The 25,422-nt window shown below is 43.7% G+C and overlaps 1 protein-coding gene across 7 annotated transcripts in view; it reads left to right on the forward strand.

Annotated features, from left to right (window-relative positions):
• Positions 1–25,422, forward strand: part of ANK1 (ankyrin 1) — a 321,679-nt gene that overhangs the window by 252,200 nt on the left and 44,057 nt on the right. For all 7 annotated transcript variants that reach the window (XM_073588873.1, XM_073588874.1, XM_073588875.1 and 4 more), the window contains 7 exons: positions 76–280; positions 368–464; positions 544–772; positions 1,952–2,077; positions 4,435–4,554; positions 11,602–11,686; positions 21,162–21,236. In XM_073588873.1, the coding sequence (XP_073444974.1) occupies positions 76–280; positions 368–464; positions 544–772; positions 1,952–2,077; positions 4,435–4,554; positions 11,602–11,686; positions 21,162–21,236 (937 nt within the window). The remainder of the gene's footprint in view (positions 1–75; positions 281–367; positions 465–543; positions 773–1,951; positions 2,078–4,434; positions 4,555–11,601; positions 11,687–21,161; positions 21,237–25,422) is intronic.

Genomic DNA, 25,422 nt, shown 5'->3' on the forward strand with positions numbered 1-25,422 from the left:
TTTCCTCTATAGATTTTAATGCAAGTTGCAATGTCCTGTGCAACTTAATTATTTTACGCCGTTGTGTCCTCTTAGGCTCAACCAGTGCCAGATGATCTGGTTTCTCGGTTGCTTGGAAATCAAGCAACTTTTGGTCCTATTGTCACCGTGGAACCGAGACGTAGGAAATTTCACCGACCGATAGGTCTGCGCATACCCCTACCGCCATCCTGGAAAGATAACCCCCGAGACAGTGGAGAAGGGGACACCACCAGTCTGAGACTCCTATGCAGCGTCACAGGTGAAGGATCTGGCACTGATGAGACAATTCCTCTTGATTAAAGCCTTCATTTTTTTCTATTTCATATTTTCTTCTCCTACTTGTCAGGTGGAACAGCTCCTGCTCAGTGGGAAGACATTACCGGGACTACTAAATTAGTATATGCCAATGAATGTGCCAATTTTACAACCAATGTTTCTGCCAGGTAAAGCAGTATTGTGTGACTGTATGAGACACTCATTCTAGCAGTTCTCTTATTTTAAGACCTTTTACCATCTCGGCAGGTTCTGGCTCTCGGATTGTCCACGTACGGCTGAGGCAGTTTCCTTCTCAACCCAGCTCTACAAGGAACTTAGCGCCGTTCCGTATACTGCACGATTCGTAGTATTTGCCAAAATGGCAGACGGACGGGAAGGACGTCTACGATGCTATTGTATGACAGGTGACAAGCTGGAGAAGACTTTGGAGCAACATGAAAATTTTTCAGAGGTGGCACGTAGCCGGGACATCGAGGTACACCAAAGACTATAGTTTATCAGCCGCTAGGGTCCCATCTGGTTCAAGACTCTATAAAATCTAGAATGTGAAGGTGTATTTCTTTGATGTGGGACCAGAACCATCCAAAATGTGTACCATAATGGATGATGCCAACTTGGTTTAGGCATGGACCAAATATGTACTGTTGTTTGGAGACAATCAATGACCTCTCAACCTGGCTGATATGTTTAGAAAATGCCACTCATGCTGGATACATGGATAAGAACTAGAGTTGGTGGGAAGTAATTTGCACGACCCGGTCCAACGGCCGTGTCAGAAACCTGTGGCCATTGGATGAGAGCTCTGAGGACTGTCTCCTACCCATCAACATCTATGGCTCTTCATTTGATTAACCAGCCTGTCATGATGTCACATGTGTGCCATGCCAATGGTGGCTCACTAATCAAAAGAAGGGATGTTGGCCGATATGAGGAGGGTCTGAGGACTTCCGACTGATGGCTACAGATGACTGCAGTGGACGCTGGACCGCGTCCTGAGAATCAATTTGCACCAACATATTAGTTGCCTAATTGCAGTGATTCCAAGCAGTAATGTAACAAGCGGGACCTTATGAGCGCCATTCCAATTTTTCTTTACAGATGTCCCACCCGTCCCTAAACATTTGCTTAATGCGTTTAGTCCACAAATATGACCCCTTCATCACAACCCAAAATAAAAACAGACCTCAATCCCTAAATTGTATTCTGACTTCAAATTAAATTCAGCCCCCAAACGAGAACCCGAAATAGAGGCAAACCCCAGACACCCAAAGCAAATTTTCACCCCAAAATCAAATTAGACCCAGAACTCAGACACTTTGGTGCCACCGCTCTACTCATTGTCTCTGGGACTATCGCACTGTACTTAGCTATCTCTTTGGATTAGTGAGGGTCCCAGCGGTCGGACCACCACCCATCACAATATTATTATCCATCATATGCATAAGTGATACCTTGTAATACTGGGAATAACTCTTGAAAATAAATTCAGACCCCAAAATAAATACAAATACCAAACCCTCGAAAAAATACAATACAGACCCCATAATAAATACAGAAATTTTGGAAGTTGTCCAAAACAGATGAGCGAAAAACAAAAGGACCCCACCACCCCCGTGAATGGGACACTGACTCCATCATTGTCTTGTATCCACAGGTTATGGATGGGACGCAACTTTTTGTGGAGTTGTCAGGGAATCTCATTCCTCTCAAGAAAGCAACACAGCAGAGGAGCTTTACCTTCCAAGCATTTAAAGAGAACAGATTGGCGCTACCCATTAAGGTGAGAGAACAACTATAAAGATCATTCACAAGTATAACTGATAGGTACTGTATGCTGTGTGCCGCCACATGGTGCTCCCAAAAACAATGCTTATACCCATTTTGGTTTCAAGTATTAGAAAGATGTCTCACGTGACCAAGACCAGAATTTCTTAAAGGGGATCCTCCTGGATTTTTAAACTTGCTACAAGAAGGAAAAGTATTAATGATAAAAGAATCATTACTGCTGCCACTTCTGTTATCCCTTCCATTCCATAACTCACTTGATCGCTGTGATTTACCCCTCTAAGTGTCATCAGGCATCAATAGATGGGGCAGAGCAGGACTCAGACCCGACTGCTCAAATACCTGCCCATGGAAAGTTATATAAGCTAATGCACAATCCAGAAAAGGGGAGGCACACCCCTGTAAGTACAAAGTAAAAAAAAAATGAAAAACCAAAGACATGAGCTGAAGCACATATTAGTACAAGTGCAACATGTTGGTGCACGTTCATACTGTGACCATTAACAAACACACCCTCATGTAAATAATGTAGTCATGTACTCTCAGCAGAAGTGGCAAAAGACCAGAACTGGAGCAACAGGATATTAAATGGTTCCATTATTTTTTTGTTGTTGTATGTTCACACTGTGGCCATTAACAAACACACCCCCATGTAAGTAATGTAGTCATGTACTCTCTGCAGAAGTGACAGAGGCCCAGAACTGTAGCAATGGGATATTAAACGGTTCCTTTATTTTTTTGTTGCTCCTCGTTCACACTGTGGCCATTAACAAACACACCCCCATGTAAATAATGTAGTCATGTACTCTCAGCAGCAAAGGACCAGAACTGGAGCTACAGGATATTAAATGGTTCCTTTATTTTTTGTAGTTCCTCGTTCACACTGTGTCCATTAACAAACACACTCTCATGTAAATAATGTAGTCATGTACTCTCAGCAGAAGCAGCAAAGGACCAGAACTGGAGCAACGAGATATAAAAGGTTCCTTTATTTTTTTGTTGGTCCTTGCTCATACTGTGGCCATTAAAACACACGCTTCTATAAATAATGTAGTCATGTACTCTCAGCAGAAGTGGCAAAAGACCAGAACTGTAGCAACGGGATATTAAGTGGTTCCTTTATTTTGTTGTTGTTGCACGTTCACACTGTGGCCATTAACAAACACACTCTCATGTAAATAATGTAGTCATGTACTCTCAGCAGAAAAGGCAAAAGACCAGCACTGAAGCAACGGGATATTAAATGGTTCCTTTATTTTTTTGTTGGTCCGTGCTCATACTGTGGCCATTAAAACACACGCTTCTATAAATAATGTAGTCATGTACTCTCAGCAGAAGTGGCAAAAGACCAGAAGTGTAGCAACGGAATATTAAGCGGTTCCTTTATTTTGTTGTTGTTGCACGTTCACACTGTGGCCATTAACAAACACACTCTCATGTAAATAATGTAGTCATGTACTCTCAGCAGAAAAGGCAAAAGACCAGCACTGGAGCAATGGGATATTAAATGGTTCCTTTATTTTTGTGTTGGTCCGTGTTCACACTGTGGCCATTATAACACACGCTTATATAAATAATGTAGTCATGTACTCTCAGCAGAAGCAGCAAAGGACCAGAACTGGAGCAACGGGATATTAAACGGTTCCTTTATTTTTTTTTCACACATTTGCTGTTTGTAGCCTGGTAGACAGTATAAAAATAACTTAAAGATATTCCACGATATGAATCTGCAATATACTATATGCAAAGTATCTATAATTTTAACCCTTCCAAACCTACACTTTAAATGAATGGCGACACCACCAATAAAAAAATAAATAAATAAATAAAAAAAAGGTTACGTCATGACAGAACTCTTTTCATGCGTTTGTATACTGTGAATAATCACTTTTTCATAAAAATGTGCTCCCAAAATGTTTATGATCATGTGATATCCTGCTTCTAGGAGCCCCCCTCCTTTCCCAGGTATATAAATTGTGATGAACCGGTGTAGTATTTAGTTTCTTTCTCTAGGGCGCCACCAGAGGCCGAATAAATAATTACACAATTCCTATCAAAATGAATGGCCTTTCTTAGGACTGACATGCCACAAAAAGAGACCCTTTTCGTAGAGAGAGAAGAAATCCCTTTAAGGCGAAATCTGTTCTAAAGCAAATCAAGTCCTGATTCCACAATTATAGCATAACCGATAGGAAGCCTCAAAACTATAATAAAACGTTAAGATGATAATTTATTAAAATTAGAAATTTTTTTTATTGGTTTTCACAAAAAAGATTAATAAAAGGAGAAAAGTCATAATGATACGGTAGTTATGAGTTATGCAAATGAAATGTAATCTATGTTCTTGCCTAGGTGCGGGACAGCAGCCGGGAACCGTGTGGATCTCTCTCGTTCCTGCGCAAAACTATGAAATATGAACCGTCCCAGCAAGTCCTTTGCCATTTGAATGTCACGATGCCACAGTACACACAGGTACGGCGGGCACCTCAGCAAGGCTGAATGGTTTTACACTATACACTATTATTACACGCCTGGCCATAAATTCGCATTCACCCGTTCTCAGCCTTCTTTACTCCATTTTACATTGAACTTCATTTTTATGTATTAAATATTAATTTTAAAAAAACACAAATAAATTACCAAGTGCTGTAAATACACTGTATGCTACAATTTTACGGTTCCGGTTTCAGAAAACTCCGGTACCAATGACGTTTGTTTAAAAAAAAAAAAAAAAAAAAGCGCATTACTTACCATCCCCAGGTCTACATTCTGAGTCTCTGTTGCTGCTCCCTGTAACTGCCTGCAGTGCTACTATCACTTTGACAGTCAATGTGATCGTGACGTTGGCACTGTAGGTGATATCAGACACTGGGAGCAGCAGAGATTCAGCACTGGGACCTGGGGAGGGTGAGTAAAGGCATTTTTTTTCTGCAACTGGGGGACAGGTGTTTTGCAAAATCATAAAACCATGATCACACATTGAAATTTTGTGTCTTCCACCAGCAATGCATGGTAATTGTTTTTTTTTGCTCACTTTTTATGCTAACATCACACTCAAATGCTGTGGATGGGTATTTGCTCCACTGAACTTTAGTGGGGCTAATCCATTTGCAAGTCCTAAAAATCCACAGCAGATTTGCTTTGTGCCCATCCTGACCAGGTAACATTCCCTTAGAGGGGAAATAAGAGACCTTTTTCCAAAAGGCTTACATAAGGTACATTTTTGGAATACACTTCATAAATCAAGGACAATGTCTAAAATTGGCTTTGACAGGTTTCGTATCTTAAAGCAGTTTAGGATGGAGGGGGAGACACAGAACATGGAGATACTTAGCTTTCTATGATTTCATTCAGTTTTTTTGTATGCAAAATGGTGGTAAATTACAGCCAGGATTCAAACAAAAGGCCTATGAGTCCTGCTTCTCCCCCACCACACATAGAGAGAAAGCCTGTGAGTCCCTCTTACAAGCACCCATACATAGAAAGCCTGTGAGTCCCTCTTCCCCCAGCCAGACAGAGAGAAAACCTGTGAGTCCCTCTTCCCCCACCCACATATAGAGAGAAAGTCTGTGATTCACTCTCCCTCCAGCCACACATAGAAAGAAAGCCTGTGAGTCCCTATACTCCCACCCACACATACAGAGAAAGCCTGTAAGTCCCTCTTCCCCGACCCACACATAAAACATGAGTCCCTCCTAAACCACCCACATATAGAGAGAAAGCCACACATAGAAAGAAATCCTGTGAGTCTCTCTCCCCCATCCACACATAGAAAGAAAGCCTGCAAGTCCCTTTTTCACAACCCACTGATAGAAAGACTGAGTCTTTCTTCTCCCCCCCCACACAGATAGAAAGCCTGTGAGTTCCTCTTCCCTCACCCACATATAGAAAGCCTGTGAGTCCCTTTTCCCCCACCTACACATAGAGAGAAATCCTGTGAGTTTCCCATACACAGAGAGCCTGAGTCCCTCCCCCCTCACATTGAGAGAAATTCTGAGTCCCTCCTTGCCCACCCACACATAGAGAAAGCCTGTGAGTCCCACTTCCCCCACCTACACATAAAGCATGAGTCCCTCCTCCCCACCCACAAATAGAAAAAGCCTGTGATTCCCTCTCCTCCTACCCACACATAGAGAGAGAACCTGTGAGTCCTTCTCCTCCACCCACACATAGAGAACCTGTGAGTCCCTCCTCCCCCACCCACATAGAGAGAGAACCTGTGAGTCCCTCCTCCCCCACCAACACAGAGAACCTGTGAGTCCCTCCTCCCCCACCCACATAGAGAGAGAACCTGTGAGTCCCTCCTCCCCCACCCACACAGAGAACCTGTGAGTCCCTCCTCCCCCACCCACACATAGAGAGAGCGCCTGTGAGTCCCACTTCCCCCACCTACACATAAAGCATGAGTCCCTCCTCCCCCACCCACAAATAGAAAAAGCCTGTGATTCCCTCTCCTACTACCCACACATAGAGAGTCTGTGATTCCCCCTCCCCACCCACACATAAAGCATGAGTGCCTCCTCCCCAAGCCACACATAGGAAGAAAGCCTGTGAGTCCTTCTCCCCCACCCACACTTTGAGAGAAAGCCTGTGAATCCCTCGTCCCCCACCCACATATAAAGAGAGAACCTGTGAGTCCCTCCTCCCCCACCCACACATAGAGAGAGAGCCTGTGAGTCCCACTCCCCCCACCTACAAATAAAGCATGAGTCCCTCCTCCCCCACCCACAAATAGAAAAAGCCTGTGATTCCCTCTCCTACTACACACATAGAGAGTCTGTGATTCCCTCTCCCCCACCCACACATAAAGCATGAGTGCCTCCTCCCCAAGCCACACATAGGAAGAAAGCCTGTGAGTCCTTCTCCCCCACCCACACTTTGAGAGAAAGCCTGTGAATCTCTTGTCCCCCACCCACACATAAAGAGAGAACCTGTGAGTCCCTCCTCCCCCACCCACACATAGAGAGAAAGCCTGTGAATTCTTCTCCCCCACCCACACATATAGATAAAGCCTGTGAGGCCCTCTCCCCACCCACAATTAGAGATAAAGCCCCCCTTATCCCCCACCCACACATAGAGAGAAACCTTGTAGTCCCTCTTCCCTCACCTGCACCAAAACATGAGTCCCCACACATAGACAAAAAGCATGCAAGTCCCTCTTCCCCAACTCACACATATAAAGAAAGCCTGTGAGTCTCTCTTCCCCCACCCACACATAGAGAGCCTGTGAGTCTCTCTTCCCCCACCCACACATAGAAAGCCTGTGAGTCTCTCTTCCCCCACCCACACATAGAAAGCCTGTGAGTCTCTCTTCCCCCACCCACACATAGAAAGCCTGTGAGTCTCTCTTCCCCCCACCCACACATAGAAAGACTGTGATTCCCTCTCCTCCCACCCACACATAGAAAGAGAGCCTGAGCGTTCCTCTTCCCTCACCCACACATAGATAAGGCATTAGAGTCCTCTCTCCCCCATGAACAAACAGTATTTGTTCAGCCTGTGTGTGGTAAGAAAACAGGACAGTCTATGTGTGAGTGGGGAAAGTAGGAGTCACAGGCTTTCTCTATGTGGACATGGGAAGGCAGGACTCACAGGATTTTTCTTGCAGGCATTTTCTATATGTGGGTAGGGGGAGCAGAATCCACAGGGTTTTCTCTGTGTTGCTGAAGAAAGCAGGACTTACAGGCTTTTTCTGTTTGTGGGTGGGGTAAGCAGGACTCACATGCTATATGTGTAAATAGTGAATCAGGTGTTATTTATATTAGGCGCTGCAAGCAGGACTCACAGGCTTTTTCTTTGTGGATATGTAAGCAGGACTCATATGCTTTCTTTAAGTGTGGGGAGGGAAACAGGATTCACAGGCTTTTGGGTATGTAGGCAGGACTCACAAGATTTCTCTCAGTGAGCAGGTAAGCAGGACTCTGACTTTATCTGTAGGTGGGGGAATTAGGAGTTGTAGACTTTCTATGGGCAGAAAAGCAGAACTCACAGGCTTTCTCTCTATGGATAGATAAGCAGGACTCACAGGCTTTCTCTCTGTGTGTAGATAAGCAGGACTCACAGGCTTTCTCTCTATGGATAGATAAGCAGGACTCGCAGGCTTTCTCTCTATGGGTAGGTAAACATTGCGCAGTTTTTTTTCTCTGGCACAGGGGAAGCAGGCCTCGCAGGCTTTCTTTAACTATTGCAGATAATCAAGCTTCACAGGCTTTCTCTGTATGAGTAGGCAAGCAGGACTCGCAGGCTTTCTCTCTATGGGTAGATAAGCAGGACTCACAAGCTTTCTCTCTGTGGGTAGATAAACAGGATTCACACGCTTTCTTTGAGTGTCTATGTCAGCAGGACTCAGACTTTTTCTAGGTGCACAGGGGAAACAGGATTCACAGGCTTTTGGGTATGTAGGCAGGACTCACAAGCTTTCTCTCAATGGGCAGGTAAGCAGGACTCTGACTTTATCTGTAGGTGGGGGAATTAGGACTTGTAGACTTTCTATGAGCAGAAAAGCAGAACTCACAGGCTTTCTCTCTATGGATAGATAAGCAGGACTCACAGGCTTTCTCTCTGTGGGTAGATAAGCAGGGCTCATAGGCTTTCTCTCAATGGATAGATAAGCAGGACTCACAAGCTTTCTCTCTGTGGGTAGATAAACAGGATTCACAGGCTTTCTTTATGAGTGTGGATGGCAGCAGGACTCAGGCTTTTTCTCTGTGCACAGGGGAAACAGGACTCACAGGCTTTTGAGTATGTAGGCAGGACTCACAAGCTTTCTCTCAATGGGCAGGTAAGCAGGACTCTGACTTTATCTGTTGGTGGGGGAATTAGGACTTGTAGACTTTCTATGGGCAGAAAAGCAGAACTCACAGGCTTTCTCTCCATGGATAGATAAGCAGAACTCACAGGCTTTCTCTCTGTGGGTAAATAAGCAGGACTCACAGGCTTTCTCTCTATTGGTAGATAAGCAGGACTCACAGGCTTTCTCTCTATGGGTAGGTAAACATTACGCACAGTTTTTTTCCTCTGGCACAGGGGAAGCAGGCCTCGCAGGCTTTCTTTAACTATTGCAGATAATCAAGCTTCACAGGCTTTCTCTGTATGAGTAGGCAAGCAGGACTCGCAGGCTTTCTCTCTATGGGTAGATAAGCAGGACTCACAGGCTTTCTCTCTGTGGCTAGATAACAGGACTCACAGGCTTTCTCTCCATGGGTAGATAACAGGACTGGCAAGCTTTCTCTCCATGGGAAGATAAGCAGGACTCCCAGGCTTTCTCTCCATGAGTAGATAAGCAGGACTCCCAGGCTTTCTCTCTGTGGGTAGATAAGCAGGACTCACAGGCTTTCTCTCCATGGGAAGATAAGCAAGATTGACAGGCTTTCTCTCTATGGGCAGATAAGCAGGACTCACACACAGGCTTTCTCTCTATGGGTAGATAAGCAGGACTCACAGGCTTTCTCTCCATGGGTAGATAAGCCGGACTCACAGGCTTTCTCTCTATGGGTAGATAAGCACGACTCACAGGCTTTCTCTCTGTGTGTAGATAAGAGGGACTCACAAGCTTTCTCTCTGTGGGTAGATAAGCAGGACTCACAAGCTTTCTCTCTGTGGGTAGATAAGCAGGACTCACAGACTTTCTCTCTAAGGGTAGATAAGCAGGACTCGCAGGCTTTCTCTCCATGGGTAGATAACAGGACTCGCAGGCTTTCTCCCCATGGGAAGATAAGCAAGATTGACAGGCTTTCTCTCCATGGGTAGATAAGCAGGACTCACAGGCTTTCTCTCTATGGGTAGAGAAGCAGGACTCACAGGCTTTCTCTCTATGGGTAGATAAGCAGGATTCACAAGCTTTCTCTCTGTGGGTAGGTAAACATTACTCACAGTTTGTTTTCTCTGAGCACAGGGGAAGCAGGCCTCACAGGCTTTCTTTATGTATTGGTGGGGGAAGCAGGGCTCACATGTTTTCTGTATGTATAGATGAGGGAAGCCGGAGTTTGCACCCTTCTCTATATGTGGACGGGGATAGCAGGACTCACAGGCTTTCTTTATGTATTGGTGGGGGAAGCAGGGCTCACATGTTTTCTGTATGTATAGATGAGGGAAGCCGGAGTTTGCACCCTTCTCTATATGTGGACGGGGATAGCAGGACTCACAGGCTTTCTTTATGTATTGGTGGGGGAAGCAGGGCTCACATGTTTTCTGTATGTATAGATGAGGGAAGCTGGAGTTTGCACCCTTCTCTATATGTGGACGGGGATAGCAGGACTCACAGGCTTTCTTTATGTATTGGTGGGGGAAGCAGGGCTCACATGTTTTCTGTATGTATAGATGAGGGAAGCCGGGGTCGGCAGCCTTCTCTATATGTGGACGGGGATAGCAGGACTCACAGGCTTTCTTTCTGTGCACAGGAGAATCAGGACTCACAGTCTTTCTTTATCTGTTGGTGGGTGAAGCAGGACTTGTAGGCTTTCCATATATATAGGTGAGAGAAGCAGGAGTCAGCAATCTTCTCTATATGTGGGCAGGGATAGCAGGACTCACAGGCTTTCTTTCAGTGCACAGAAGAAGCAGGACTCACAGGCTTTCTATTTTTGGGCAGGGGAAGGACTTACAGGCTTTCTTTATAGTTTGGCAAGGGAAACATGTCTCAGTCATTCTTTTGTGTGTTGGTTGGGGAAGCAGGACATACAAGCTTTCTATTTGTAGAGATTTGGGAAGGAAGACGTACAAGCTTTGTCTCTGTGTCCAGACTCTAGGGCCATAATTCAATAAGACTTTTATTTGGCAAATTAGTCTTAATAAAGGGAGATCTGGAAAAAGGAGTTTTATACCAGAAGACTAGCAAAAATGCCTTAATGAGATGGGGTCTATGGCTTCTCTAAAATGTGGGTGGGGACAGTAGGACTCACAGGCTTTCTTGAATCATGACAGTAGTTATATAGTTTTTTCTTACATAAAAATACTGAGTGGAATCAAAGAAAATGAGATGTTCCCCACCTGTAGACTATGCTACCCTCAGATTATACACCTGACGAAACCTTTAGATGTGGAACTTGTCACCTCTAGTTGAGGTTATTGGGCTGGACAAAGGGGGATTGTCAGTAATAAGAAATAAAGGAATTGCACTTGTATCAGGAGGAATTGTTGAATTGCATGTGTGTATATTTCCACCCTGAACCATTAATTTGCAGTTTTCCTTTGTGGACGGTTGTCTAGTGTATAATTTGTCTGTGTTGGGTCATTCAGCTTTGGCTTCGCTTATTGTGTCTTTGCCTTCCATTACATGTTGTGGTATATAGCTGTTTCTTGTACTTATGTTCTGTGTGGCTGTGATGTTGTTGCTATTGTGCTTGTCTTGTGTTGTTACGTTTTTATTGTGCTTTTTATTTTATTTTTCATTATTTATTTTTTTTCTTTTTTTGTAATTCCTGCGATGTGCTCGTGTCCATGTCCTGTCCTGCATTACACTAAGTGTTACCATATTGTACTATTATGTAGTTGTGTAAAACTTGAGTTGTGTTATCACAGGGCCCAGGCAGCCTGGACAGGAGGAGGACGCTGACCCCACTTGCTCTAAGAGAGCGGTACAGCCTTCTGAATGACAGCACAAGGGGTGAGACAGAGGGTATAATAGTTGGGCACACTGGGCATATTGAGTATATTGTTGGTGAAAATATATGTGACATAGTGAGTTATAAGTGCAGGAGAGCTTGGAAACCGGGTTACATTACCGTCCAGTACTCTCTAGTAGAGATAGGCGGACCGATGGATGTTTGGGTCCTGCGGGTTCGGCCGAACATACAGTGTATATTGTCAATAAACATACAGCCAGTATAAAGTCTTTTATTTTAAGTAAAAAGAAAACACACTTTTACTTTTTTTATTTAAAAATAGCAAGTACTAATTATACTCACTTAACTCCCATTCCATTTAATCCATCGTCTCCTGTAATAAAACAAAAATTAAAAAACAACAATATCCCTCTCCTGTTCGATGTTCTGTCCCATGCCGTAATCCATGTCTGGTGATTAATAGTTTTCAACCTGGATGGTGCCAACATGCGACCGTCCAGGTTGAGAACCACTAATGAATGAGCTGCTGCGAGTGCAGCATCAGTGAACAGTGGTGAAATCATCAAGGTCACCGCTGGTCACTGAGGGTGCATTCCAAGCCGGGTCAATGAACTAAGGTCACCGCTAATACAGTGAGAAAGTGTTAACGATTCAGAGGCGACTTCATCACAGTTTACATTTACTGCAGTGAAATTTTTCCAGTGAACTGCGGTGAACTCACCTCCGGGAACTCATCTCTTTCTCTCACTGTACTAGCGGTGATCTCACCGAGGTCACTGCAGTTCATATGGGCCTGCTGGGAACACAGCCTCAGTGACCTGCAGTAACCTTAATGAGGTCACCGCTGTTCATTGATGCTGCGCTCGCAGCAGCTCATTCATAAGTGGTTCTCAGCCTGGACGGTCGCATCTTGGCACCGTCCAAGTTGAAAACTGTTTATCCCCAGACATGGATTATGGCATGAGACAGAACAATGTGAGGTGACAGGTGAGGGATATTGTTGTTTTTTGTTGTTGTTGTTTTATTACAGGAGACGAGGGATTCAATGGAATGGGTGTTAGGTGAGCTTAACTGTGTTTGTTACTTTTAAATAAAAAAGGAAAGACGTTATTCTTGCTCTGTGTTTATTTATAATATAACTATAGGATTAGCAATGGATATGTGTCTTGTAGACGCCTCTCCATTACTTACCCATGGGCTTGATGTCACCAGAAAATACAAAGGTGACATTAACCCCACTTGCCACCGCTTCAGGGCAAATGGGAAAAGCTGGGCAAAGTGCCAGAATTGGCGCATCTAATACATGCGCCATTTCTTGGCGGCTGCGGGCTGCTATTTTTAGGCTTGGGGGGCAATATCCTTGGCCCCTTACCAGCCTGAGAATACCAGCCCCCAGAAATCTGCTTTAGCAAGGTTGGTTGTCAAAAATGAGGTGGACACAACTCCGTTTTTTAAATTATTTATTTAAATAATTTTAAAAAGTGCGGGGATCCCTCTATTCTTGATAACCAACCTTGCTAACACAGACAGCTGTGGGTTGCAGCCCCCAGCTGTCAGTTTTACCTGGCTGGTTATCAAAAATACAGGGGAACCCACGCTGTCTTTTTTTAATTATTTATTTAAAGCACAGGCGCCGGCTGATGAATACTCTCATCAGTCGCTCCTGCTCTCACTGTTATTAGCGGCAGCAGGCATTGGCTGATGGGAGCAGTAGTCCCATCAGCTGACGCCAGTGAACAGAGGTAAACTTTTTACTTCCGATTGCAGCTGCGGGCTCACGCTGTCATTTGACAGTGTGGGATCCACGGCTGTCTGAACGGCCATAATGATTTTACCGTCGATCAGAAGCAGTGTTTGCTGCTCTGTCATGCACATGACAGGGCAGCAAACACCCAGTGTTCGGGCAGCCAAGCCAAACAGTGACACGGACTTCCCGGTGAAGTCCGTGTTCAGTGTCCGTGCCTGAACAGTAGGTGTTTGGTATGGACGCCGAACTTTACTGTTCAGGTTCGCCCATCTCTACAAGTTACCAAGACAATTTTGGTCAAAATTTGTAAAAAGTTGGGTAAGGAAAAACCATAGAAAGACAACTTCCAGCTCACCCGTCAATGCATCCTGATCTTGGGAGCATGGACCCGCTGTGTCAAGGCATGAAGCATCCAAAGAAAAAAGCGTCCAGTTCGACCAACTTAGTGAAATGGCAAGTTTATTCACTAAACTTCATACATCATGAAAGTAGATCATGATTAAGGGAGCTTAGTCTCCAGAAACGTGTCGATTCTACCACTTGTCTGCCATTGTACCAATGAATTTTATCCTCCTATGTATGAAGTTTGGTGAATAAACTTGCCATTTCACTAAGTTGGTCGAGCTTCGAGCTAGACGCTTTTTTCTAAGGAAAAGCCATACATTATAGTTATCATTGTCCAGCATTGGAAAAACATGGCTGCTATCTTCCAAAAACATTGCCTTGTCTGGCTAAAGGTTCTGTATGATATTACTTTAATACATCTGAGTCGCAGTTCCAGACACAACCCATAGACAGAAGTGGCACCCTTTCTGGTAGAATGTAGCCATATTTTTCTGATTTTAGGCAACCCGCTATAGCTAAACAATAAGGCCTCATGATCTGTACACATATGTAATGTTGAACCATTAACAATCTATGGGCCCAAATATGAATATAGTTCACTAAGAATTGACAAAAAAATAAAAATGTGGAAGTGATTTGCTAGCAATATCAGTTCATTATGACTGGTACGTAAGAAGGAAGGTAGGATTTGAGTGTATGTGGGAAAATCAAGGCGGTAGCTAGGAAATAATCTGGGACAGGTCAGGGCAGTATATTTTATATGTAGTAATATATCTCTTTGCACTCCTTTGTCTTGTTTTCTTCCTCCCTACATATTTCTCTGACTTTTTCTTTCTGATACTCATATCTACCCTCAACAACCATAATCTTTAATCAGTAGCAAAATGAAGGTTTTCTACCCTATAAGATGACACCATGTGGCGGCAGATGGAGTACTCAGGATTCTGGCGTACAGAGCCACAGGGACTCCATGTGCCTCTATACAGCCTTGTTCTGTCTTCCCACAGTCCCCCTGTTCTGTCCTCTCATCATCCCCTTGTACCGTTTTGTCACAGTCCCTTTATCCCGTACTATTACAATCCCATCATTCTGTCCTCTTAAAGTCCCTTATTATGTCCTCTTACAGTCCCTTTGTTCTGTTCTCTCACAGTCCCCTTGCTCTGTCCTACCTTAGAACGCTTGTTCTGTCCATACATTCCCCTTCTTCTGTCCACACAGTCCCCCTGTCTTGTCCTCTCACAGACCCTTTGTTCTGTTCTCTTATAGTCCCTTGTTCTGTCCTCTCACAATCCCGTTCTGTTCTCTCACAGTCCCTTTGTACTGTCCACTTACAGTGCCCTTGTTCTGTCCTCTCACCGTACCCTTTTGTTTTCCTCTTACAGTCCTCTTGTCCTGTCCTCTCACAGTCACCTTGTACTGTCCTCTCCCAGTTGCTATCTAGTGATTCTTCTGTCCCCTCAGTCTCATTGTACTGTCCTCTCAAAGTGATCTTGTTCTTTCCTCTCACAGCACCATTGTACTTTCCTCTCACAGTCCTCTTATTCTGTTCTCTCATATTCGCCCTTGTTCTGTCTTCTCACAATCCCCTTCCTCTGTTCTTTCACTGTCCTTTCATAGTGTCCTCGCAGTCCACTTGTTCTATCCTCTCACAGTGCACTTGTTCTGTCCTCTCCCATTCCTCATGTTCTGTCCTCTCTCGGATCCCTTTGTTCTGTCCTCTCATACTGCCCTCTTACTTTCCTTTCAGTCTCCTTATTCTGTTCCCATCCCAAGGTCCATCTTGTTTTGCTCTCATGATCCCTACTGTCCTCTCACAGTCCCCTTGTTCAGTCCTCTCACAGTCCCCTTGTTCAGTCCTCTCACAGTCCCCTTGTTCAGTCCTCTCACAGTCCCCTTGTTCAGTCCTCTCACAGTCCCCTTGTTCAGTCCTCTCACAGTCCCCTTGTTCAGTCCTCTCACAGTCCCCTTATTCAGTCCTCTCACAGTCCCCTTTTTCAGTCCTCTCACAGTCCCCTTGTTCAGTCCTCTCACAGTCCCCTTGTTCTTTCCTCTCACAGTCCCCTTGCTCAGTCCTCTCACAGTCCCCTTGATCAGTCCACTCACAGTCCCCTTGTTCTTTCCTCCCACCGTCCCTTTGTTCTGCACTCTCACAGTTCCCTCTTGCTTTCATCTTACAGTCCCCTTGTCATGTCCTCTCATAGTCCCATTGTTCTGTTCTCTCACAGTCCACTTTGCTTTATTCTCTCACAGTTCCCTTGTCTTTTGTCTCACTGTCACCTCTTTCTGCACTCTCACAGTCCCCTCTTGCTTTCATCTTACAGTCCCCTTGTTTTGGCATCTCACAGTTCCACTTGTGTTGTCCTCTAATAGTCCCGTTTTTCTATCCTCTCATAGTTCCCTCTTGCTTTCCTATCATAGTCCCTTCTACTGTCCTCTCACAGTACCCTCTGCTTTTCCGCTAACAGTCTCATCTTGCTTTTCTCTCACAGTCCCTTTTACTCTCTTTTCAGTGGCCATTTTACTGTCCTCTTACAGTCCTTCTACTTTACTTTCACAGTATACTCTTACTCTCATTTTAGTCCTTCTTACTGTCATCTCACAGACTCTTTTACTCTCACCTTACAGTCCACTTTATTGTACTCTCATATTGCCCTCTCACTGCCGTCTTACGCTGCCCTATGACTCTATTTTTACTGTCCAGCATCACTTATTTATTACAGTATTTCAGTTTCTTATACATTCTCTGTCTTTTTTGATAATCCCTGCTCTTCAAAGTCCCCAATCCCTTCTTGTACTCCACTTCAGTTTCTCACCTAGCCCTCCTTATTATCTGAGGATCTTAAAGGGGTCTTGGAGACACAAATATTGATGGGCTATCCTTGTTATTTACTCACACTCTTACTCTGTTCTTACACTCATACTGTGTTCTTACACTCTCTTTCTCAGACTCTTGCTCTGTTCTTACACTGTCACTGTTCTTACACTCTTACTCTGTTCTTACACTCTCTAAGGGTACTTTCACACATCAGTTTTTTACCATCAGTCACAATCCGTTGGCTAGCGGATCCGGTGAAAAAATGGATCCGTCGCATAATTTTTTCCATCCATTTCTTCCGTTTTTCGACGGATCCATTTTTTAAAAGCCGGCAATTCAGTGCGCTGTACAGTAAAATCGCACTGAAATGTTAGAATCGAAAGAATAGATATATACACATAGAATATATATATATACTGTATATATATACACTGTATATACATGTCATTGAGACACACACATATATATATATATATAGTTCGTAGAGTTCCGCATAGCATAATAGCCGCTAAATCAATTGCCGACTTCTGTAAAATCATTCCAGAACCCGACATGAAATGCATACAGTAAACCATGTTATAGCAAAACAATTTATATATGTCAGTGTTTAATCAATTTAGTAGTTTGTGTTAGGAAAAATTTGGAACTCTATGGGTTAAATTTAAGGCTATAATCGCGGAAAAAAATTGCGTGGGCTCCCACACAATTTTCTCCGCCGGAGAGGGAAAGCCAGTGAGTGAGGGCAGCCACCCCAGAAAAGGTGCATCTGTAAGATGTGCCTTTTCTGGCACTTAGCCTCTCTATTCCCATTGCCTTTAGCGGTGGCTCATGGGTTAATAATAATGGGTTAATATCACCTTGCTATTGAAAAGTGACATTAAGTCGGGTTACCAATGGAGAAGTGTCAATAAGACACCTATCTATTATTAATCCTATAGTAGTAAAGGGTAAGAAAAAAAGACACACACACATTAATTAAAAATTATTTTAATGAAATAAAAAGTTTTTGACCAAATTTATTATTCTGCTAATCCAACATAATCACTTGTTCTGTAAAAAAAGATAAAATAATAAAAAAAACAACAATATCCATACCTCTCCGCCGTTCAATCAGGTCCTCCGCTGCAATCCATCACAAGGGGTTAACTAGTTTACAAGGGGGACCGGTGCTAATGCTGCCGACATGGCTGTAAACCACTGCAGAATGAATGAAATCATGTCTGCTCAGGTGCCCTGGCTGACTGGAGATGAACTAATAAGCGTGGGAAAGTTTTACTCACACTCTTACTCTGTTCTCACACTCTTACTCTGTTCTCACACTCTTACTCTGTTCTCACACTATTACTCTGTTCTCACACTATTACTCTGTTCTCACACTATTACTCTGTTCTCACACTCTTACTCTGTTCTCACACTATTACTCTGTTCTCACACTATTACTCTGTTCTCACACTATTACTCTGTTCTTTGATTTGTCACAAAACCTGATGTCAGCAAAGTGAATGAGAATTCTCAAGTCTCCTGCACACGTTGCTTATTTAAGACTTGAAGATTTAAATCTTAATTCTTTCAGCATTTTAGCAGCAGATTTCACCAATACTAATGAGTGAGGAAAAATCTGCACCAAAAATGCAAGTAAAAAACATGGAGCAAAAATGCTGCATTAGGCTGGTTTCACATTAGCGGTTTTTAGCGCAGCGCATCGTGCCCATCCATGCGCATGCGTCATGCGCGCCTATGTTTAACATGGGGGGCGCATGGTCTAGCGTTTGCACGCGTTCGTATGCTTTTTTCTGTGCATGCGGTTTTTTATCGTGTGCACCTAGGCGCGCCTGACGCAACCTGTTGCATTTTTAGGTCCGTCTAACGGCATCAAAAAATGCATGCGCACGGAATGTGACAAAATAGCGCATTACATTTAAAAACACATGCGTTTTAAGAGTTAGCATGGCTAGAAACTGGCTAAAATGCATGCGCCTAAAAAACGCAAACGCATGCAAAGCGCGTGATGCATTTTTGCGTTTCTATTGCGCACAAAGCGCTGCGCTAAAAAACGCTAATGTGAAAGTAGCCTTATTCCTGTCAAGAGATGCAGAAATGTCTACATCAAATTCTTAACATTTGCACATACCTTACTCTGTTCTTACAATTTCTTTTACTCACACTCTTAGGCTATGTGCACACGCTGCGGTTTTGGCCGCTGCGGATTTGCAGCAGTTCTGCAGACAGTGTACAGTAGCATGTTATCCTATGGGATCTACATTCCGCTGTGCACATGCTGCGGATTTTTAACTGCGGAAAAGCTGCGGTTTTGAATCCGCAGAAAGAAATGACATGTGACTTCTTTTCTGCGGATTCTGCTGCGGTTTACCATCTCCTCCATTGTAGAGGTGATAAACCGCAGGGGAAAACCGCAGGCCAATCCACAGGTAAAACCGCAGGTCATTTTACCTGCGGTTCCGCAGATAAAAGATCCGCAGACCAATCCGCAAACGTGTGCACATAGCCTTACCCTGTTCTCACACTATTACTCTGTTCTCACACTATTACTCTATTCTCACACTCTTACTCTGTTCTCACACTCTTACTCTGTTCTCACACTCTTACTCTGTTCTCACACTTACTCTGTTCTCACACTCTTACTCTGTTCTCACACTATTACTCTATTCTCACACTCTTACTCTGTTCTCACACTCTTACTCTGTTCTCACACTTACTCTGTTCTCACACTATTACTCCGTTCTCATACTCTTACTCTATTCTCACACTATTACTCTATTCTCACACTCTTACCCTGTTCTCACACTATTACTCTGTTCTCACACTATTACTCTGTTCTCACACTATTACTCTGTTCTCACACTCTTACTCTATTCTCACACTATTACTCTATTCTCACACTATTACTCTGTTCTCACACTAATACTCTGTTCTCACACTATTACTCTATTCTCACACTATTACTCTGTTCTTACACTCTTACTCTATTCTCACACTCTTACTCTATTCTCACACTATTACTCTGTTCTCACACTATTACTCTGTTCTCACACTCTTACTCTATTCTCACACTATTACTCTGTTCTTACACTCTTACTCTATTCTCACACTATTACTCTATTCTCACACTCTTACTCTATTCTCACACTCTTACTCTGTTCTCACACTATTACTCTGTTCTCAAACTCTTACTCTATTCTCACACTCTTACTCTGTTCTCACACTATTACTCTGTTCTCACACTATTACTCTGTTCTCACACTATTACTCTATTCTCACACTATTACTCTGTTCTTACACTCTTACTCTATTCTCACACTCTTACTCTGTTCTCACACTCTTATTCTGCTCTCACACTCTTACTCTGTTCTCACACTCTTACTCTGTTCTCACACTATTACTCTGTTCTCACACTATTACTCTGTTCTTTCACTCTTACTCTATTCTCACACTCTTACTCTGTTCTCTCACTCTTACTCTGTTCTTTCACTCTTACTCTATTCTCACACTCTTACTCTGTTCTCACACTATTATTCTGTTCTCACACTCTTACTCTGTTCTCACACTCTTACTCTGTTCTCACACTCTTACTCTGTTCTCACACTATTATTCTGTTCTCACACTCTTACTCTGTTCTCACACTCTTACTCTGTTCTCACACTATTACTCTATTCTCACACTATTACTCTATTCTCACACTCTTACTCTGTTCTCACACTATTACTCTGTTCTCACACTATTACTCTATTCTCACACTCTTACTCTTTTCTCACATTATTACTCTGTTTTCACACTATTACTCTGTTCTCACACTATTACTCTGTTCTCACACTATTATTCTGTTCTCACATTATTACTCTGTTCTTTCACTCTTACTCTATTCTCACACTATTACTCTGTTCTCACACTATTACTCTATTCTCACACTATTACTCTATTCTCACACTCTTACTCTGTTCTCACACTATTACTCTGTTCTCACACTATTACTCTATTCTCACACTATTATTCTGTTCTCACATTATTACTATGTTCTTTCACTCTTACTCTATTCTCATACTATTACTCTGTTCTCACACTATTATTCTATTCTCACACTATTACTCTGTTCTCACACCCTTACTCTGTTCTCACACTATTACTCTGTTCTCACACTATTACTCTGTTCTCATATTCTTACTCTGTTCTCACATTCTTACTCTGTTCTCACACTCTTACTCTGTTCTCACACTATTACTCTATTCTCACACTCTTACTCACTCTTTCTCTGTTCTAACACTCTTACTCTAGTCTCACACTTACGCTGTTCTCACATTCTTACTCTGTTCTCACACTATTACTCTGTTCTCACACTCTTACTCTGTTCTCACACTATTACTCTGTTCTCACACTCTTACTCACTCTTTCGCTGTTCTTACACTCTTATTCTGCTCCGACACTCTTTCTCTGTTCTTACGCTCTCTCTTACTCACACTTCCACTTTATAATGCATTTTCTCCCCTCTTATATTTCACATTTTAAATTAAATGTGCTGCATTCTTCCGCTCGTTTAATTTCTTTTTCCTTTTGTGCTCCTCCTATATCACCCCCATTTTCCCTGTCTCCCCAGGCTCTCTCAGTGGGACAGACCGTTTTGACATGAAGATGGCCGTTATATCAGAGCACCTGGGTCTAAGTTGGGCCGGTGAGCTTACACACCAACACTGGAAGACTTATGCCCTTCATGTTAATTATAAGCCGTGATATATCTTTGTGGAGGCAGCATCTGTTCTCCAAACAAACAATTAATCAAGGGACTAAGCATATTGTCACAGTGTCCTTGTCATTGGGGCAGAGGAAAAAAAACACATCCGTATCACTTACTGTGTATTCCTATTCAGCATTTTTGGTTTTTTTTCCCCTATTTTTGTGGATGTTTACAGTTGCTATAGCATAGGGTTTGTGTCAGCAGTATTTTATACATTTTTTGGAATCAAAGAGCACCCCCTACTGGCCATATGGGGCACTACAAGACGCATTACTAGGCTTTATTTATAGCATTACCATTAAGTTGCCCTTTTATCATGATTTTGCTAGCAAATAATAATAATATGCCAGTGTTACCACATTGCTTTGTTTTCTTTTATGTCATATACTCATAACCACATTTTGGTTTCATGGTTACAGCAACCGATACTAGATAAATGGTCCCCAAAAAATTAACAAGTATTTTTTTCTTTTAGCTTATCGTAAATGGTCACTTGCCTTTACACAGACAGACGATAATATAATAATATGAATACAGTGATGTTAGATTTTTTTTTTTTCAGAAGTGCTTGCAGTAATACATTTTTCTGATATTCTGTGGGTGTTTTTGGAGGGTTTTCCTATGATTTTTGTGGTCTTTTTTACTGTCATTTTCCTGTCCTTTTCTATTCACTCTATTGACCAATGAAGAAACCGCTAGTGTTTTTGTAAGCAAAAACAATGCAGAATGCTGTAAAAAGCATCATTTCAGCTTTCCTATTGACTTGTATTATAAAGTGCAGAGCGTCTTCGGAGCGTAAAGACAAATGGACATGTTAATTCTTTCCACTGCTCGCCATTTTTAGAAACCTAAAGAGATTGAAAGAAGTTTAAACGCCTGAACATACTGAGAGCAAGATGTTTTACATAGAAAAGCATATGTTCATTCTTTTTATCATTATTGGATTTTTTCAGGCGATTTTTTCAGGGTATGTCCTGTGTGTATACCGAAAAGGGCATGTCCTGTGTGTATACCGAAAAGGGTATGTCCTGTGTGTATACCGAAAAGGGTATGTCCTGTGCGTATACCCAAAAGGATATGTCCTGTGTGCATACCCAAAAGGATATGTCCTGTGTGTATACCCAAAAGGATATGTCCTGTCTGTATACCGAAAAGGATATGTCCTGTGTGTATACCCAAATGGGTATGTCCTGTGTGTATACCGAAAAGGATATGTCCTGTGTGTATACCCAAAAGGGTATGTCCTGTGTGTATACCCAAAAGGGTATGTCCTGTGTGTATACTCAAAAGGGTATGTCCTGTGTGTATACCCAAAAGGGTATGTCCTGCGTGTATACCGAAAAGGATATGTCCTGTGTGTATACCCAAAAGGGTGTGTCCTGCGTGTATACCGAAAAGGGTATGTAATGTGCGTATACCCAAAAGGGCATGTCCTGTCTGTATATCGAAAAGGGTATGTCCTGTGTGTATACCCAAAAGGGTATGTCCTGTGTGTATATCGAAAAGGGTATGTCCTGTGTGTATACCCAAAAGGATATGTCCTGTGTGTATACCCAAAAGGGTATGTCCTGTGTGTATACCCAAAAGGGTATGTCCTGTGTGTATACCCAAAAGGGTATGTCCTGTGTGTATACCCAAAAGGGTATGTCCTGTGGGTATACCCAAAAGGGTATGTCCTGTGCGTATACCCAAAAGGGTATGTCCTGTGCGTATACCCAAAAGGGTATGTCCTGTGCGTATACCCAAAAGGGTATGTCCTGTATGCATACCCAAAAGGGTATGTCCTATGTGTATACCGAAAAGGGTATGTCCTGTGTGTATACCCAAAAGGGTATGTCCTGTGTGTATATCGAAAAGGGTATGTCCTGTGTGTATACCCAAAAGGGTATGTCCTGTGTGTATACCGAAAAGGGTATGTCCTGTGTGTATACCGAAAAGGGTATGCCCTGTGCGTATACCCAAAAGGGTATGCCCTGTGCGTATACCCAAAAGGGTATGCCCTGTGCGTATACCCAAAAGGGTATGCCCTGTGTGTATACCCAAAAGGGCATGTCCTGTGTGTATACCCAAAAGGGCATGTCCTGTGTGTATACCCAAAAGGATATGTCCTGTGTGTATACCCAAAAGGGCATGCCCTGTGCGTATACCCAAAAGGGCATGTCCTGTGCTTATACCCAAAAGGGCATGTCCTGTGTGTATACCCAAAAGGGCATGTCCTGTGTGTATACCCAAAAGGGCATGTCCTGTGTGTATACCCAAAAGGGCATGTCCTGTGTGTATACCCAAAAGGGCATGTCCTGTGTGTATACCCAAAAGGGTTTGTCCTGTGTATACCGAAAAGGGCATGTCCTGTGCTTATACCCAAAAGGGCATGTCCTGTGAGTATACCCAAAATGCATGTCCTCATGTCCTGTGTGTATACTCAAAAGGGCATGTCCTGTGTGTATACCCAAAAGGGCATGTCCTGTGTGTATACCCAAAAGGGCATGTCCTGTGTGAATGTGGTAGGGGCTGGGATTGGGGGGTGGACCGCTGCTTACCAGATGAGACAAAGACGAGACGGAGACAGATTCCACTTGCAACAGTTCCGGATCTTTATTCGTCGTCTTCCTGACGACCACAACCACGCACCGCAGCTTCTTTACAGCACTCTATCTCCAGGCTCGAGTACCTGCACCTTTGCTCCAGTCAAAGTAACATCCCTCGCGGATCTTTCGCTGGGGCTGTCGTAGACCAATCTACCGCCAGCGCTTCACCTGCCCGAGGTCGTTGTCCAATCGGTACCCCTGGGGCCTCACTTGTCCTGCGGTACGTCGTGTCAGAGTCACCGCCTCGTCTGTCCTGCGGTACGCCATGTCAGGGCCACCCCCTTGACTGTCCTCTCCTGTCAGTCCCCCGGTCAAGCTCTTCACCGTTCCGTCTCCCGTTCTGAGTCTTCTTCTGTCGAGCTCCTCCCAGGACTGACTCCTTGGAACCCCAACCAGTCCTACTTATCCCCTCTCTCACCGGGAATTCCCCTCCTGGGTTCCTATCTCCTCACCCCCCATGACTATGCGTTTCTCGAGCCATAAGCTGTTGTTAAGTCCTAAGCTACTCTCTCCTGCCTTCTTGTGGTCATTTCTTGGTACTGCACTCTCCTATCCACCTTTCCCAGCTGTCACCCTTCTAACCTGTCAATCTCCGTCTCTAGTGCACAAACCATCCCCGCCTACTACCAGTCAAGTCTGTCCGTCAAGTCACCTTCCCCTCACTCTCCCTCCCTTTGTCCATTGTTGTCCCGACAATCGTACTTCCTACCTACTTCGTTTTAAAGCTTGTCCACAGTCTGTTGTCGGACCGGTCGTTGGGCCACACCCGCCACCCACGGGGACCGCACCCAACCGGGAGCACCATGCTCCGAGCAACCTACTGCTACTCGCCAGCTCGCACGCCACGTGACAACTTGCTTTCAGGTTGGCGAGGTCCACCCGGACTAATCTACGGCGTGTACCTCCCACTGCTTTCCCCTTCTGTTACCTTCAGTTACCTGGAACGCCATGACCGAGGCCTTTCGCCTACCAGGTCACCATTGGCTCCCGCCTGTCCGTTTGGGGTGTCCGTGGTGTCGGGGACCTGACTGACGGACCACTGTCTGGTTCCTTGTTCTTCGTCACTTCATCCTTCACCTAAAAAGGAGTCATGGTCGGCGTCTTAGTTACATCTACCTTGTACCCGGAACCTGTTACATACACAATTTTTTTTACACAATTTTTTTTTTTAACATACTGTTACTTTTACGTTAATAACAACAGGAGTTACTCAACTGGAGTAACCCTTTTTTCCCTTTTCTTTAACTCCTTCTTTAAACACATTATTTCAAACATAAAATGGAAATACTCCCCCTCCCTTTAACATTAGCACTTTTTCCCACATCCCCGCTGTATCAGGAGAAAACAATAAAACCTTTTCCTCAACTTTCAATGCATAACTGTCCTCTTTAGGCCTGCACAGCGGTGCAGCGAAATCCCGACAGTCCGGGACATCTCCTGACGGCGGATGTTACGCCAATCCAGCAGGGGAACCCCACAGCCGTGAGGTTCCCGGGATGTGTCGACTGTTCCTGAGCCTCGAGTGTTCTTTTTGC

The sequence above is a fragment of the Dendrobates tinctorius genome, unplaced genomic scaffold, assembly GCF_039654945.1.
Source record: "Dendrobates tinctorius isolate UK_male_01 unplaced genomic scaffold, ASM3965494v1 ptg000104l, whole genome shotgun sequence".
In the NCBI taxonomy this organism is placed as follows: domain Eukaryota; kingdom Metazoa; phylum Chordata; class Amphibia; order Anura; family Dendrobatidae; genus Dendrobates; species Dendrobates tinctorius.